General features: G+C 42.0%; 1 protein-coding gene across 1 annotated transcript in view; it reads left to right on the top strand.

Annotated features, from left to right (window-relative positions):
• BRSK2 (BR serine/threonine kinase 2) overlaps positions 1 to 16,715 on the top strand; it is a 383,428-nt gene that overhangs the window by 342,158 nt on the left and 24,555 nt on the right. Inside the window, exons 15-17 of the mRNA XM_060279665.1 lie at positions 345 to 405; positions 2,898 to 3,510; positions 7,231 to 7,279. Of these exons, the coding sequence (XP_060135648.1) occupies positions 345 to 405; positions 2,898 to 3,510; positions 7,231 to 7,279 (723 nt within the window). The remainder of the gene's footprint in view (positions 1 to 344; positions 406 to 2,897; positions 3,511 to 7,230; positions 7,280 to 16,715) is intronic.

Here is a 16,715-nt window from a genome sequence, read left to right as displayed (position 1 = left end):
CTTCTTCAGATACCATGCACACGAAAGCTCATACCAAAATATAAACTTAGTTGGTCTTTAAGGTGCTACTGAAGGAATTTTTTTATTTTGCTTCGACTCAGACCAACACGGCTACCTACCTGTAACTAGACTTATAAAACGTGCAACTGATGAACAAAGGGATGGGCAGCTTCATGTACATCTGCCCTTTGAAAACAAATGTTGGCTATATATGCAGTTTTTTGTTAGAAATGTGAGCCACAACTTAATGCAGAGGTTTAATATGGTGGTGGCTGGTACAGCAGGGTGGTGTGTCTTTTGACAGGGGTTTCTCAGGGCCTTGTCTTCCTGTTGTGTTTACTCAGGTCTCGCTCAATCAGTGGAGCTTCCTCTGGCCTGTCGACCAGCCCGCTCAGCAGTCCAAGGGTAAGTGGGGTTATTTTGGGGTCATGGTTTATAACTACTCTCTCATGTGAGCTCGGTGACATCTAATATCTCTTTCCCCATTTTGAAGGGTGGTTTTGTTAGCTCGGGATGTGGGGCAGCTATAAAGCACAGCTTGCTGTTTGTGAATGTTGGGATAGGGTCCTTCTGCAGGGCTGCCTGTGCTTCTGGCATCATTGCCACCTAAGGTATCCTTGTTGCCTAACACGATGCCAACGTATATAACCCTGTTAAGAGAGTTTATCATACGATGAGGAAAACATCTGCTGCTTATTGCAAGCCCATGGTGAGGCACTGAACCATAACAGCTAGAGCTACTTTGGGATTGAATAGCACAGCTGAAGAAAGCTGGAAAAACAATGAACTCTAGACTGAACAAGAATCAAACAGAGTTGGATTAGGATGTTCCAGTAAGGAAGCTGAAAGTCATTTGGATTTGAGGGGCAGAAAGAGAATCATTCTGAAGAAGTAAGAAATTGTGCAGTCTTTAGAGAGTCTGCTTGAACAGGCCCCTTTTTGTTAGTCCTTGGGCATGCCAAAACTCAATTGATTCTTTAAAAAAAAAAACAGGCAGTAGCTTGTCTAAATATATGTTTTAACTCACGGGTGGCTAAAATAATGTTGGCTCAAGGGTAGTGCTGAAAGTCAGGTTCTTCTCCAAGGGATGCATGCCAATAATGGGTGTAGCCAATGCATATTTCTACATGCACACACCACAGACATACATTCCACACATACACACTCACCACCATACAAAACACACACAAACAGCATCTATCCTCACTACACCTACAGGCATACACACGTTCTCCCACCCTCTGTTACACAAAGAGTTGTGCACACATTCTCTCTCTCTCTCTCTCTCTCTCTCTCTCTCTCACACACACACACACATGATGCAGGCAGGGAACCAGTTCATGTACACTTCTTCTGTTCTTAGTCAATTCAGCTTCTGTTTTTACATACAGTTATATGCAATTATCACAGTTTTATGGAATTTTCACTTCTTATATGAGTTAATTGGCCAAACTACAGGGCAATATATTGTTACACATTTGTGACTCTTTTAATGGGCTTGCACTCATTCACAAATGAACAGTAAATACAATTTTATTGTTACTTTTTTCTAATCCATGCTCTATGAAAGGAATATGTTCTGCATTTTTTTAAAAAATATTTTTATTCTAACAGTATTCTTTTTTGCATTTTGTTTCCTGAGTGTGTTGAATTTCTATTTTAAAGTTTTTCTTGGACTGTTCTTGTATCTAACACTTGCTAGTTAAGTTTTGTTGTTGTTATACAAAACAACATAATCCCCTTTTCTGACTTCATTTATGGCTGATTATGAATTGTGTGTTGGGGGTGGGGTTTACTGCATAAAACACAATGATCAGTCACAGAATGGAATTCTGGTACTGTGTCATAAAAACTGAGGAATATTTTTCTCTTTTGTTTTTTAAAAGTATATGACTATCTGATGACGGGAGGACTTAGATGCAATAGGGGCACTTAGAAAGCAAACCTTCTTTGGTGACCCTTGGGGTATTTTACTTAAACCCTAAAGTGGTCATAGTTCCACGATCTCTTAAGATTTGAAGCCCAAACTGGCCCATGGTTCTATGAGCTCTTAAGATTTCATACAGGAAAGCCTGGCAGAGAAAACTGGGTCCCTCTGGGTGGAAGGCCAGGAGAGGAATGGTGATGAAATGATAGAAGCTTTCCCCCTCCTCAGCCTCACTCACACCCTCTCTCCATGTTATTGAAACCTGTGCTTTGACTGAGGAGAGTTGATGTGTGTAGTAATCTGTGTGCTTCTATCATTACCTGCTGCACACATGTTATTGTGATTTGCATTTCCTTGCTGTTTTTGATTGTAGTAGATGTTTTGAGCTGGGAGAGAGGGCACACCCAACCTTACATGCTTACATGTCAGGTTCTCTTGTGGCTTGAATGATGCTTCCTTCCCCTTCCTCACCTCCCTTCGGCTCTGTTCTTCTCTATCTCTATCTGTGAGACAGTCAGAACAGCTTAGGGGTACGGCCTTTTCTCTCTCGCTCTCTCTTGCTGCTTCCCCTCCCTCACCCACCCTTTTAGTTTCTTATTTTCTTTTCCTTCATGCTAGTTTTTGCTCTGTGGTTTTTTTATTTGCTGACACATGGTGGGTTAATATGATGAAGCTTGTGACAAAACTGTTGTTTTCACTACCGCCACTGCTGCTGTTGTTGACTATGCTGTGTTCCCAGCTAACTGCATGTCTTTTTGTTTTTTGTTTGTGTTTGTTTTTTGTTTCTTTGCAATTCCCTAACCCCCACCTCCTTCACCCTCACCTCCATAACTCTGATCTCCTTGTGATGTGGCTCACAACCGCAACTCAAATGGGCTTTATTTCTCTATTCACCCACTTTGTGCGTATGTGTGTGTGCGTTTTGCTTTTCTTGAAATGCATGGGTACTTTCTCTCTGTGTATCTTGTAGCCTATCAGAAAATTTTTCATCCCCCCTCAGACTCCTGACCTCCCTTTCACCCCCCGCCCCCAAGTCTCCCTGGACTCCGATGCTTGTAGGAATGCTTCCAGGCCCGGACATGTTCTCCAGCCAAAGCCAGCACTTCAACCCAATCCAAAGACACAGACTTTGCCATCCAAGAACAGATTGGCTGAAAAACCACTCCAGTCTACCAAATCCAATCCCCTGCCCTCTGGCAATGCTACAGTCCCTCCTTCCCCAAATGCTCCTGCACAGAACACTCAGGGTCGTCCACCTGCTCCTGGGTTTAGCCCACAGCTGGCTGTTCCTACCGTGCAAACCAACCCTATGTCTCCTGTTAGATTGCTCCCTTCTAGTACTGACCCAAGCACCAAATCTATCCCCATCATACAGGTCACCCCTCACCCCTCTCCAAGGGGCAGTCCCCTCCCTACCCCTAAGGGGACACCTGTCCATACGCCAAAGGAGAGCCCAGCAGGCACACCCAACCCTACGCCACCATCCAGCCCCAGCATTGGAGGAATGCCCTGGAGAACACGGCTCAACTCGATCAAGAACAGCTTCCTGGGATCTCCACGCTTCCATCGCAGGAAATTGCAAGGTACATCTGATATCAAAATGCAGCAGTGTTAGGTTGGCAGGTCAAAGTACATATCAGTGTAAAGAGTGGTTGGTTAGTAGATAGCAAAGATAGAGAGTATCAAAGGAAATTTGAAAGTTGCTGTTTCACTGTTGTTAACCAAACAATGAACACCTTGCAATTCTTCCAGTGTGTGTCAATTACCATATGAACTCCATTCCCCCTTTTTTCATAGAATCATAGAGTTGGAAGAGACCACAAGGTCTCCAGTCTTGCTCCAGTCCAACCCCCTGCCAAGCAGGAAACACCATCAAAGCATTCTTGACATATGGCTGTCAAGACTCTGCTTAAAGACCTCCAAAGAAGGAGACTCCACCATACTTCTTAGCAGCAAATTCCACTGTCAAACAGCTCTTACTGTCAGGAAGTTCTTCATAATGTTTAGGTGGAATCTTCTTTCTTGTAGTTTGAATCCATTGCTCTGTGTCCGCTTCTCTGGAGCAGCAGAAAACAACCTTAACCCTCCTCTATATGACATCCTTTTATATATTTGAACATGGCTATCACCCCTTAACCTTTTCTTCTCCAGGCTAAACATACCCAGCTCCCTAAGCCGTTCCTCATAAGGCATCGTTTCCAGGCCTTTGACCATTTTGGTTGCCCTCCTCTGGACACGTTCCAGCTTGTCAGTATCCTTCTTGAACTGTGGTGCCCAGAACTGGACACAGTACTCCAGGTGAGGTCTGACCAGAGCAGAATACAGTGGTACTATTACTTCCCTTGATCTAGACGCTATACTCCTATTGATGCAGCATGGAATTGCATTGGCTTTTTTAGCTGCTGCATCACACTGTTGACTCATGTCAAGTTTGTGGTCTACCAGGACTCCTAGATCCTTTTCACATGTACTGCTCTCAAGCCAGGTGTCTCCCATCCTGTATTTGTGCCTTTCATTTTTATTTTTATTTTGCCCAAGTGTAGTACTTTACATTTCTCCTTGTTAAAATTCATCTTGTTTGCTTTGGCCCAGTTGTCTAATCTGTTAAGGTCATTCTGAAGTGTGATTCTGTCCTCTGGGGTATTAGCCACCCCCTCCCAATTTGGTGTCATCTGCAAACTTGCTCAGGATGTCCTCAAGCCCATCATCCAAGTTATTGATAAAGATGTTGAACAAGACTGGGCCCAAGACAGAACCCTGTGGCACCCCACTAGCCACTACTCTCTAGGATGAGGAGGAGCCATTGATGAGCACCCTTTGGGTTCGGTCAGTCAGCCAGTTACAAATCCACTGAATGGTAGCATTGTCTAGCCCACATTTTACCAGCTTCTTTACAAGAATATCATGGGGCACCTTGTCAAAGGCCTTGCTGAAATCAAGATATACTATATCCCTTCATCTACCAGGCTTGTAATTCTGTCAAAAAATGAGATCAGATTAGTCTGACATGACTTATTTTTCAGAAACCCATGCTGACTTTTAGTGATCACAGAGTTTCTTTCTAGGTGCTCACAGACTGTTCGCTTAATGATCTGCTCTAGAATCTTTCCTGGAATTGATGTCAGGCTGACTGGGCGGTAATTGTTTGGGTCCTCTCTTTCCCCCTTTTTGAAAATAGGGACAACATTTGCCCTCCTCCAGTCTGCTGGGACTTTGCCTGTTCTCTAGGAATTTTCAAATATTATTGCTAGTGGTTCTGAAATCACCTCTGCCAGTTCTTTTAATACTCTTGGATGTAGTTCATCTGGCCCTGGAGACTTGAATACATCTAAATGTATTTTTCCCTGACCCTGAGCTTGAAAAACCAATTTTAAATTTTCTCAGCAGGAAAAACTAGTTAGGCTTCTGCAACTCATAATACTGTTTGTAATGCTTGATGGCAGATGGAGCCCACTGAGAAGCAAGAACTAAGTGTAATGCAGAGGTTTGTCAGGGCTACAACTCCCATCATATAGTGTTGTCAGTAATTACTTACCAAGGTCCACAAGCTGCGAAGCACCATTGACTTAAGGGAGTACACCTATGGAATTTTATTATATAATTATTATTTTTACAGAAGACCTCTTCTCACATGCATCATCATTAGGAAATATGTCTTTAATCATACATCTCTCTCTCCCAGAAGACTACCTGAACATGGCAAAAGTACCAGTTTTTATACTAAGATTACAAGGAAAACCCATAGAAAACAATTGGTTGCATCTATAGTTATTTCATGACATGATTCCCACCCCCTTCATAGGCCCAGATCTTCAAGAAACACCTATCATATTGCATTTCCATATGTATTCAAGATTAAGGCAGCCACTACACGTTTTCTTGGAAAGTTGAGCACTTTTAATTTATTGATGTGATGGCTAGGGTTCAGGAGACAGACCTACAGATACAGACAAGTGAACAAAGATGCTGTATGGTCCACAGAGATAAGATGGTTTATTAAAGAACTGACACCCTTCATGGAGGAACTGATGTATGCAGAATATAGCTCCAGGCTGACTTTATTTATACCCTATTACATGATTAGTGGGTTTTTGCACAATTGCTGTTACAACTTTGCCCTGTGCAGCATTTATCAATTGTCCTCATTGATATCTGTTTCTAAGGAGACAGCCCTCCCTCCCAGTATTCATTACAGGGAACCGCCTAATAGGCCAGCATTATATAGAATTGTGTGTACAAAGCATGATTAACTGAAGCTCTTGCATGTTCCTCATGACACAGCATTAAATGAAAATTCTCATCTCTGAAAAGCATAGAGCCACTCCCTCTGTAACAACCCATTTTGCTGAATCATTGAGGCCCATAGTCTTTTCAGTATTTTGTATTTGTAGTATCAACGATATGGCAAAATTACATTAACCCAGCTCCATGAACCACACAATGTGCTTTACAAAGTTCCCTTCTTCAGCTTCCTTTCATGTCAGAGCAAGTAATGAAGACACAAATGATCTGAGTTCTGTGCAAGGTGCTGTCTTCACTGATGTGCCAATGCCCCAGCATTGTTTTTTTTTAGATGGAGAGGAACTCCATGAGGACTCATGTTAATAAAGGTTACATAAGGCACAATTACTGCTTTATGCACATACATTCCTGTCTGCTACTGGAAATCTCTTTTCTTTCCTAATTCAAGGTTGGTTAAAATATGCAAATAGGAAATTTCCACAGCTCAGCATTCCAGCTCATTTGTATCTTTGCTGAAATGTCTGCTGTAGTATATGACAGCTTTCTTATTCTCTGTTTCAAGGGGAAAGGGCAATAATATTCCATCTATGGACTTTGCACATAATCAGGGTGTTGTGGGGCTAAGTGTGCAGCATACCAGTTTTTAGTTTTCTGTGGGTTATAGAACTTGTATAACTATTTTAATGCTACTAGTAAAAATCAGGAAGATACAATTATGATACAATTATGTTGCAAATTACTTTCACAACAGTCATCAATTTTAAGTTGAATAAATACAGTTTAAGAACCCAGGCCAAACTATGAAATCTCAGTATATAAGTGTTCAAGTTAGGTACATGTGGATCTAGGAGCAGTGTGGGTCAATTATTTGATATTAAAGCAATAACAGTTATTTGATATTAAAACAATGAAGTGCTTGAGATATATTCTGGATGAACTTTGATTCCACATTTATGTTATTGACTTTGAATTGGGAAAGGGAGGTGTTATTTAATAAGCATTTCCTTTTTCTCCTCCTCCTCCCTCTTATGCTTTCTCTCTGTCTGTGTATGTATATATAGTACCGACGCCAGAAGAGATGTCAAATTTAACTCCAGAATCTTCCCCAGAGTAAGTAACTCACTACAGTACTATTAGTATCAGCACCAATTTGTTTCCTGTGTACTTGACAATAGATCAGAGTGGGACAGAATGTTCTTTATCCAGCACTCCTAACAAATGAATGCATACCACTCTGGTTGCAGCAGGTCACAAACAAGGTGTCAGGGTCATTGTTAATATACACCCTCAAGGGTAGTGCTAGGTTAAAGGATAAATTTAGGACAAGGGCTAGCACATATGACTCATACAACTCCTCAAGAGGGGTTTTTGCACACCCAAAATTTGTCATTTAAAAAAATAAAATCAACAGTGTTTTTTTATTTTGTTTTTAATTACTGTTCTTGTGAATCTCCTGCTGCTATGCTATGAAGCTGGATATTGTTGTGGCTTCCAATTCCCACCCCCACTCAGAAAAAGAAAAGTTTCATTAATTCTTTTAAAGCTGCTGACTGCTCTTTCCACTCTGATTCTCTCATGGCAAAAGACCTTTGTGACCTCACCCAAAGATTCCCCAGAATTTGACTCTATAAAAAATCAATCGGACACGTTGCCCCCCTGGGTGTTGACCATTGGTCAGTGCAGCCCACAGCCTGATAATGGTTAGCTACTACTGATTTAGGAAACTGCAGGAGCTGAAGAAAACAAATGGATTGCTTTGTTGTCTGATTAGGATAAAAGAACAAACCCAGTGCATAAATATATTCAGTCCTTCAGTGCATTCCTCTCCACCCTCACTTCATAGGAAAATTCTTAAAAAGGAAAACCAACATCCAATTCTTTATGTATTTAACATACTCTGTTCCATAGGGTTTAGTGAATAGCTTTTTCAAGCAATCTTCCTTACACTGGACCCTGTGTCTCTCTTTGGGACCAATAGAGCAAACAGCCTTTTAAACTTAAGCAGTGTCTCAACTTCATATATTGTTCAGTCACAGTGAACTGCTGCCCTTTCTGACTTTCTTGACTTTACTTTGGAGCCTAGTAGGGAGTGACTCATACAGTAGGAGGTGAAAGCTGGTGTAGGGATGGAAATTTATATAACAGTTCAGAAAGGGCTGCACAGGAAATACAGTAGCCATTCAGAAATAATGTGTTTTCTCAATTGCATTAGACCCAAAGAAATTTTAACAAATGGGACGCGGGTGACATTGTGGGTTAAACCACAGAGCCTAGGGCTTGCCAAACAGAAGGTCGGCGGTTCGAATCCCCGCAACGGGGTCAGCTCCTGTTGCTCGGTCCCAGCTCCTGCCAACCTAGCAGTTTGAAAACATGTCCAAGTGCAAGTATATAAATAGGCACCGCTCTGGCGGGAAGGTAAACAGCATTTCCGTGTGCTGCTCTGGTTCGCCAGAAGCGGCTGTCATGCTGGCCACATGACCCAGAAGCTGTATGCCTGTTCTCTCGGCCAAAAAAGCGAGATGAGCACCGCAACCCCAGAGTGGGTCACGACTGGACCTAATGGTCAGGGGTCCCTTTACCTTTACCTTTAACAAAAATGTTATTGAAGAATTACATATGACTAAATGCCTTTTGGGGGTACTTGGCCTGTGAACATTTCTCCAGAGATTCCCTTCTAGGCGCTATTAAATGCAAAATAATCCTCCATAATTTGCACAGCATTTTCTGCTGTGTTCCAGATTGCTGCTTTCTTGGCTGCTGAAATGATCTTATATTGGTTAAGGCACAGAGTGAAATAATCATGAGCTCTAGATTAAATTTTGAACCAAGATCTCTTAACTGGAGATGGTGATATAGTCCTTGCCATTTTGAAGTGTGAAAACTGAGTAGTGCAACCCTGATGTAACAGCAGTCAGGGCAGTAAAGAGTGGTGGAAGGGACTCAATGGGATCCTTTTATTTCTTTTCCACCATCTTCTCTCTTCCTTCTCTCTCCCCTTCTTTTTGTGTGACATCCTCTGTGAATGTGCTGCCTTTCTCTGTGCCTCGCTCTCTCTTTAAGAACTGCCGGGTACAAGTGAAGGCATCCTTAGTAGGCAGTTTGGATGCAACTCAAAGCCTGAGGCCTTTCCCCCCTTTCCAATATAATTGCTGAATTAATGAGTACAATTGGATGGCACCCTGCAGTAAACATAATAAAAAATAATGAACTGCATTTTTATTTCAATCGTCAGTGCCTTTATGCTCTGTGGCCACTCTAAAGTTCTGTATTGTTTTTGCTCTGAGAGCAAGATGTCTCTGTAGCAGAAGAGCCCTTACCAGCCCCATGGTTGAAATGTTACATAAATGTGCTTCCTTTCTCTGTTGCTGCATCTTTTAATGAATCTAATTCGTTTAACAGTTCTGAGGACTGGATATTATACCTTGACATGTCTAGGTAATGTGTATCATTTTATTTGTGGAAAAGCCTAGATAAGCTCATAGAAATTAAATGGATAAGCCCAAATCCCCTTCTGGTGTAAAGCAGCATGACTCCATCTGCTTTTTAACATTCTGTATAGCAGTACATGTATTTAAGAAGAAAAAATTGATAATAATCCAAATTGTGCATAACATTTTAACCTTTACAAACATTAAACAGGCACCTCCATCCAAAACATTTTCATGTGTGTGTTATTTAAAGTCTGCTTCCAGTTGCCTTGTTTGGGCAATTATAATGGTGTGGAGCAGGAGAGCAGAGCCATACCTCCCAGCCCTGGCCCTACGATCACAACTCAGTCAGGACCTCCCTCCTGCTGTCTGCCTGCATGTTGGTGAGCATGTTTAAAGTTTGCTCATTGCACATATGCCCCCTCCATGAGCTAAAACCAAATATTGGGGGCGGGGAGCCTATGAGCATCCCCCTACAGGCATTATTCCCACCGCATGGACAACAGGGAATGAGCTGTTGAGGACACGATGACAGCCCAGTTGTGCACAGCAGTCCTCTCACACTCTGCACAACTGTCACCATGTGGATTGAAGGACCAGCTATGGCTAATCAGCTTTATCCTTCCCATCAATTATTGAGAAAATAAATTACATGTGAAAATTATCAGAGGAGATGGAACATATCTGTGAAATTATAATTGTTTGGGTGCCGTGTTTTCACTGCACTCACCTTACTTTTGCAGTGGCCAAGGGATATTTTTAGGTGTCCTTTCTTTCATTCCACAAATCATCTCACCAGTGGTGTCTGCACTCCAGCAGCCTTCCCGGGTGTCCATGCTTTAGTTAAAGATCAGGAGACATTATGAGATAACTCCTCCCATGAGCCTTTTTCAGATTAAGAAGCCCAGGCAGATGGGGAGACTGCAGAGTGCTGCAGAAAGGTTTACACATACCAACTTCTGCTACCTTGCAATAATAAAGTTAGCTCAAAATCTCAATACCCACCAAAATTTGCAAGAAATTATTTTTCTAGTGCCCTGAGAATGAGACAGAAAAATGGAATCCTCTTTCACAGGGGAATAACATTTCAAAGAAATTGGAGAAGCATTTCCCACACTGTACTAGTTCACATTGGGGACGCGGGTGTCACTGTGGGTTAAACCACAGAGCCTAGGGCTTGCTGAACAGAAGGTCGGTGGTTCGAATCCCCGCAACGTGGTCAGCTCCCGTTGCTCGGTCCCAGCTCCTGCCAACCTAGCAGTTCAAAAGCATGTCAAAGTGCAAGTAGATAAATAGGTACTGCTACAGCAGGAGGGTAAACGCCGTTTCCGTGTGCTGCTCTGGTTCACCAGAAGCGGCTTAGTCATGCTGGCCACATGACCTGGAAGCTGTATGCCAGCTCCCTCGGCCAATAACGCAAGATGAGCGCCGCAACCCCAGAGTCAGTCACGACTGGACCTAATGGTCAGGGGTCCTTTTACCTTTACTAGTTCACATGTCTCTAACCATACACATTCTAGAACAATTAGATATAAAAGGATGACTAGAGTGGGATCCTAGCATCACTTGCTAGTTCAGTGTTTATCCTGAGGACTTATCTGTTAATGCAAAAGAACTTAAGATATAAGAAAAATATGTAAACAAAAGGTATTTAAAGCACCTTGGTCAACTTCACTAGATGATAGATAGATAGATGATAGATAGATAGATAGATAGATAGATGATAGATAGATAGATAGATAGATAGATAGATGATAGATAGACAGATAGATATAGATAGATGCTTTTTTATTTGTGGGTGACAGGGACCATATTCTACTGTGGCAGCACAGACCTGGGGATTGGGTCTGGAAACTACCATAAAAAATGGTACGTTGAACAGGTTTCAAACACATTTTAGGCAAAACTCTGTGATCTTTCTCATTGGTATCTTGCAGTGACTTCTCATACTAATAATGTAGGTACAGATATGCCATTGGTGCAGAGATATATTCTCCACTTACTGCATATCTGGCTGGAAAGAGAAACTCAAGAGAAAATCATTTTTAGTTAGGCTGCTTAGTTCCTACTGAGATCAGTTGGAGTGAAACATCCTAAGTGCATACATTAGGGGTGGCTAACAGCTATAGAGGGCTCCCAGCAATTTTTTCTGCCCCTCCAGGGCCCCACTGATTTCAAAAAGGGGGGAAAGTTAAAGTAGACTCAGCACCCTGTTGGGTAAGCAAATCTTCCCCCTCCGGTCATATGAACAGGGAGGGATAACAATCAACCTTCTCAGTTGATCTGCATGGCCCAGCTGAGGAGGGCATTTTGCCTACCTATGTTGGTGAGTGAGAATGTGGGGTGGCCATACTCACTGCTAGTATACAATATACAGCCCTTGCAGCATTGATCAAGGGTGAATGCAGCCCTTGGGCAGAAAAAAGGTTAGCCTTCTCTAGTGTACAGGACTGCAGGCACAGGAAGCAGTTCATGGAGATAGCTGCCTTTGAGCCACAAGCCAATAGAAACATAATGGAAATGGTGGTTGCCTAACTTTTATTCTCTTGGTGTTTCTGTTTGCGATCACCTTCTATAAATCTGACATTTTAAAAAAGAAAAAAGCATTGCACCATGTGTGCCAGATGATGGAGCTATGCTGATTTGCAGCAGGGCCTCAATTCAGCAAAGTCCTGAATAATGGGACTTGTTTGAACTGGGCTGTATGTATGTGTCCACTAGGATTTGACTTAGAATTTAGCCCATAGGGGCTATAGAAATCCCCTGTAGAAGCTAGAGCCTCTAATACAAATTGAGATGGTATATAAGCATGTTTTACAATGCAATCCTATACAGCACATGTCTCCTTGGGAATAAGTCTTGTTGAGTTCAGTGTGGCTTACTCCTAGTTAAGTGGAAATAGAATTGCAGCATTGGTCAATAGAGAGACAATTCTGTTTAAATCCATGGGTTTATTTTAGATATAGAGAATGACTATTATTGTTTGTCTACAACATGATGTAAAATTGAGTACTTTCTCCAGTACACCTTGTTGCTTTCTACCAATCTCTTGGGGTGGAAATCCTTTCTTAAGATACATGTCAAGTTGATTCTGCAATGTTTTTCAAGGTTGTTTTCCCCCTACGCACTTCCTACCCTTCAGATATGTTGTGCAAGCTTTTCCTCTAAATCCTAAGGTTGCCCCCGGTGTGTATTCTCCCCTTTATTTCTTTTTTATGTTTCACTCTCCTTCCTTTAGAGTTATTTTGATTATCAACCCCCCCCCAAAAAATCTGCTAGATCAGTAATGATACCCTACCTTCCAAAAGAAAAAGGGGGGAAGTCCATAGAACAGTGCTTCCCAACAACATCCTGTCTTGGACTTCTGAACATTTCCAAGGAAAGAGAGTTCTGCAGTTGTGGTGCAGCCACTGAGAATATCTCCTTGTGCTCCCTTACTGTTTGAATCTCACCCATCGATGGTGTTGCTAAACAGATGCCCTCAGTCAATCTTGGGAGTTGCATAAGGGAGGAGGTGGTCTTTAAGGGCTACTGGGATTAACTGGTATGAGGCTTTATATATCAAAATTAGCACCCTGAATTATGTCCCTAAAGCAATAGTGCAGGAACTGGGAGCACTGCTAGTGCTGAATATGACAGCCAGCTTTCAATTTGGAAATTCCAACCCACCTTTAAAGTAAAACGTTGGGCCAGATTCAACTAACTGGTCCTGCTAGCAGATGCCCGCATAAGGACTTCCACTAGAGCAGCGGAGTTTGACCCCCCCATCCTCCCCCCGCCCCGATTGGGGGGTGGAGAACCACCAGAACACCGTGGCGGTGGGAGGAAAGAGAAGATTGTTACACCAGAACAATCTCCCTAGCACCATGTTGAATTGCAATTACAAGGTGGCCAATATAGAACCTTCAGATATCACGCTACATGACCTATCATCCCTGCCCATTTTGCTGGGGTTGATGGGGGTTGTAGTCCAACAACATTTGTAATACTATCCCTGATCCAGATCATAACAGGACCCAGAATGGCAGAGTTAAGGTAAGGATCCACCAGATCCCCAGTTCTCCCTTTTTTTTCAAGATAATTTTTATTAAATTTCCAAATAAAAAACAACAACAACAATGACAACAACAAACAAACAACAAACAATTTTTTTAAAAAAACATTTTATCTTCTATTCACCTATTTTAGTTCTGCCGAGCTTTGACTTCCCTCCCTCCCATCATTCGGTTTTCTTTCCCACTCTTATCTCGCAGTTCCTTTTAGTCCATCTAATAAAACCAGTTCGTAGGATTTATTTCAGTCCTGCAAGTATCTTTAAACTTCTGCAGTTCTTCTCCATATAGTCCACGAATTTACTCCATTCCTTTTGGAACTTTGTCTCTCCCTGGTTTCGGATCCCGCAGGACAACTTTGCTAACTCTGCATAGTCAATCTTTTTCGTCTGCCACTCCTCAATTGTCGGTAACTCCTGTAATTTCCATTTTTGGGCTAATAAAGTCCGTGGTTGTAGCATACATAAATAATTTTTGCAGATCCCCAGTTCTCAGGGTTCCCATTTTCCTGTGCTGCGGACCATTGCAGGGTCCTCTGTTGAGAAATGGGTCTTGTCTGATTCTTGTTCTGTGTGCAGACTGGTCTAGAAAGATCCCAACAGCCCCCACAAAATGGAAAATGAGTTGCAGTAATGAATCTAGGGAACCCTCGGGATTCAAGCCTGAGTGAGCAGGGTGCTAAACCCAATCAGAATTCAGATTCCCGTCCATATCAGATCCCTGTGCATGTTTAAAAAAACATTACTTTAGCCTTCAGCTGATGTATCTACAACATGTCCAGACAGTGAGTAAGCTGTAAGACTGCAGGTTCTGAGTGGGGTGGTCTTAGACACAGACCCACAGGTACAGTCAATAGGAATATGTACCATATAGTTCTGGGATTACTTTGATCACATGAGTGTCTAGGAATACACCAAACTAATTGAGCCACTGGTGTATATAAATCTCTTCCTTCCTTGCCCCCAACCCCTATTTGTTAAACTAGTACCTGATAAGTCTATGCAATATGGATATTCTGCCAGGTCTGCTGAATTTCCCTCCTTCATTATAAAACATCAGTGCCACTATCTATGCCTCTTTGCCCTGCAGACCCAGCACAGTTACATCAGGAGGACTCGCAAGAATCTATTCTGTCTTGTATCTCATCAGAAGAACTCTGTATTGCAAGCAGTTACAGGCTCCAGGGTATCACTGGAAGCTTAAGCAGGCCCCTATAACCTTTATTCATGGTGATCATTCATGAGATACAGTTTTACCAACAGTATGCACCTTTTTATCCCTTCTTCTCCTTTTAAAATGTATTTTTCTTTTAAATCTCCTACCATTGGATGTTAATCAAAACATTCGTTTCAGAACAGACCCTACCCTTGTGATTATATGAAGTGTCAGAATGGATACAGTACATCCTTTATCACGGCTCAGAGGCAATTGAAATATCCCAGTTTTTAATTTTACAAAACGGTCTTTGAGATTTTTAATGTCAATTTCATAATGTTCATAATGCTTAAGGCCTTATTGGAGAAGCAAGTTTCGCTTCTCTCTAATACAGTGTTTTGCTTGGTTGGCAGCACTTTAGAAAGAAAGCGGTGTAGCAGTTCATTATAAAAACTTTTACTTAGTAAACTTGTTAGGGAGTAAGGTTCATTGAACACAGTGGCCTGAGTTTATTCCTGTGCAAACATGCTTAGAAAATTGTGCCGTTAATCTTGAATAACTGAGGCTGCATCTTCCCACCCTTTTTTTCTCCTTCTGTGTAGAGTTAATAATGTTTCGGATAGCAGTTATTATCTCTGTTGGAAGCAGCACTGCTTAGATCATGCAGACTAGTGCTGTGCCAAAAAAAAAACCCCTTTAATTTCTCCAAGGTTTTCTTTCCTTGCAAAATATCTTTTCCTTTTTTCCACCTCATTCTCAGGAGACTTGAGAATTCCCTTGAGTTTTAAGCTTGCTTTATTGCAAGGTAGGATTGCATTTTTCCTTTTCTTTTCTGTAAACATTTTGCCAGCACACTGCAGCCTTTTCAGCTGCCCTGCTTCCTGACCTGGAAAAAAACTCTGTGGGATGCCTTTCCCTGAGGTGTAATTGAATTGCGGAAAGCTGCAGGGCGCAGGGAGGCTGCAGGGCACAGGCCATTGGTGAGGTAGCCTTGCAGAATGAAAGGACCATCAAAAACACCCCTCATCCACCACAGAAGTAAAGTAAGTTCATCAAAAACTCTGTAACCCACCCATGAGGATTTCACTAGAATTGTCTCTCCCTGTTTAAATGAGAGAAGGAAATAAACCCCCATTATTAAAACGTATATATTGTGCCGTATGGAAAGGTAGCATGTGTTTAGTGGGTCATTGACATATCCAGCAGCAGCATGCACCTGCTGTGTGGTCCATGTACCTGTGCTAGAAAAAGCACTTGCTCCATCCTTCATAGGTTTCTATTCAGAGGTGTATTGAAGCAACCTGAAGTCTGAAGGGACTAGGGCAGGTTGGGTGGATAACTATACATATAAATATCTAATCAGCAAAGGCTTTTAATGTGCAAGGAACAGACAGCATAATTATTCTGAGGCCTACAGAGTCATTCTGGTGTGTTTGAGGAAGACAAAAGCCCAGGCTTCTTAATAGCCTACTTAAATGAGTGGCCCTTTCTCTTTACTGTTCCCCATGCTAATCTTTGGCTTGTGGTCAGATATAGCTGCTTATTAATATTTCAGAGAGTTGTGCTTTCCCAACCCAGTTTTAACAGAGGAACTGGGAGAGATTTGCCAAATTGTGATTGTTTTCTTTTCCTCTATTAGGCAGGCAGGCAGGCTGACAGATGTAGGTGCTTTTTTATTTTTTTTTAAAGCCAGCTTGCTTTTGAAAGCTAGTACTGTAGTGTAAAACATTTCTCTCTTAAATGTGTGATATTGCTATAGATTAAATAACCCCAGGACTAGACATTGTAATGAGTGTCCAGGAGGCTATAAATGAGCACCGTGCACGCTGGATTTTCAGGGTGCTGGAGAACACATTCCATTCATGTGCAGAGTGCTTATAGAAAGCAAGGTGTGCATGGACTGCTTGTATG

Source organism: Zootoca vivipara, chromosome 1, assembly GCF_963506605.1.
Source record: "Zootoca vivipara chromosome 1, rZooViv1.1, whole genome shotgun sequence".
NCBI lineage: Eukaryota > Metazoa > Chordata > Lepidosauria > Squamata > Lacertidae > Zootoca > Zootoca vivipara.
This window is presented reverse-complemented; position numbering and strand designations above follow the sequence as displayed.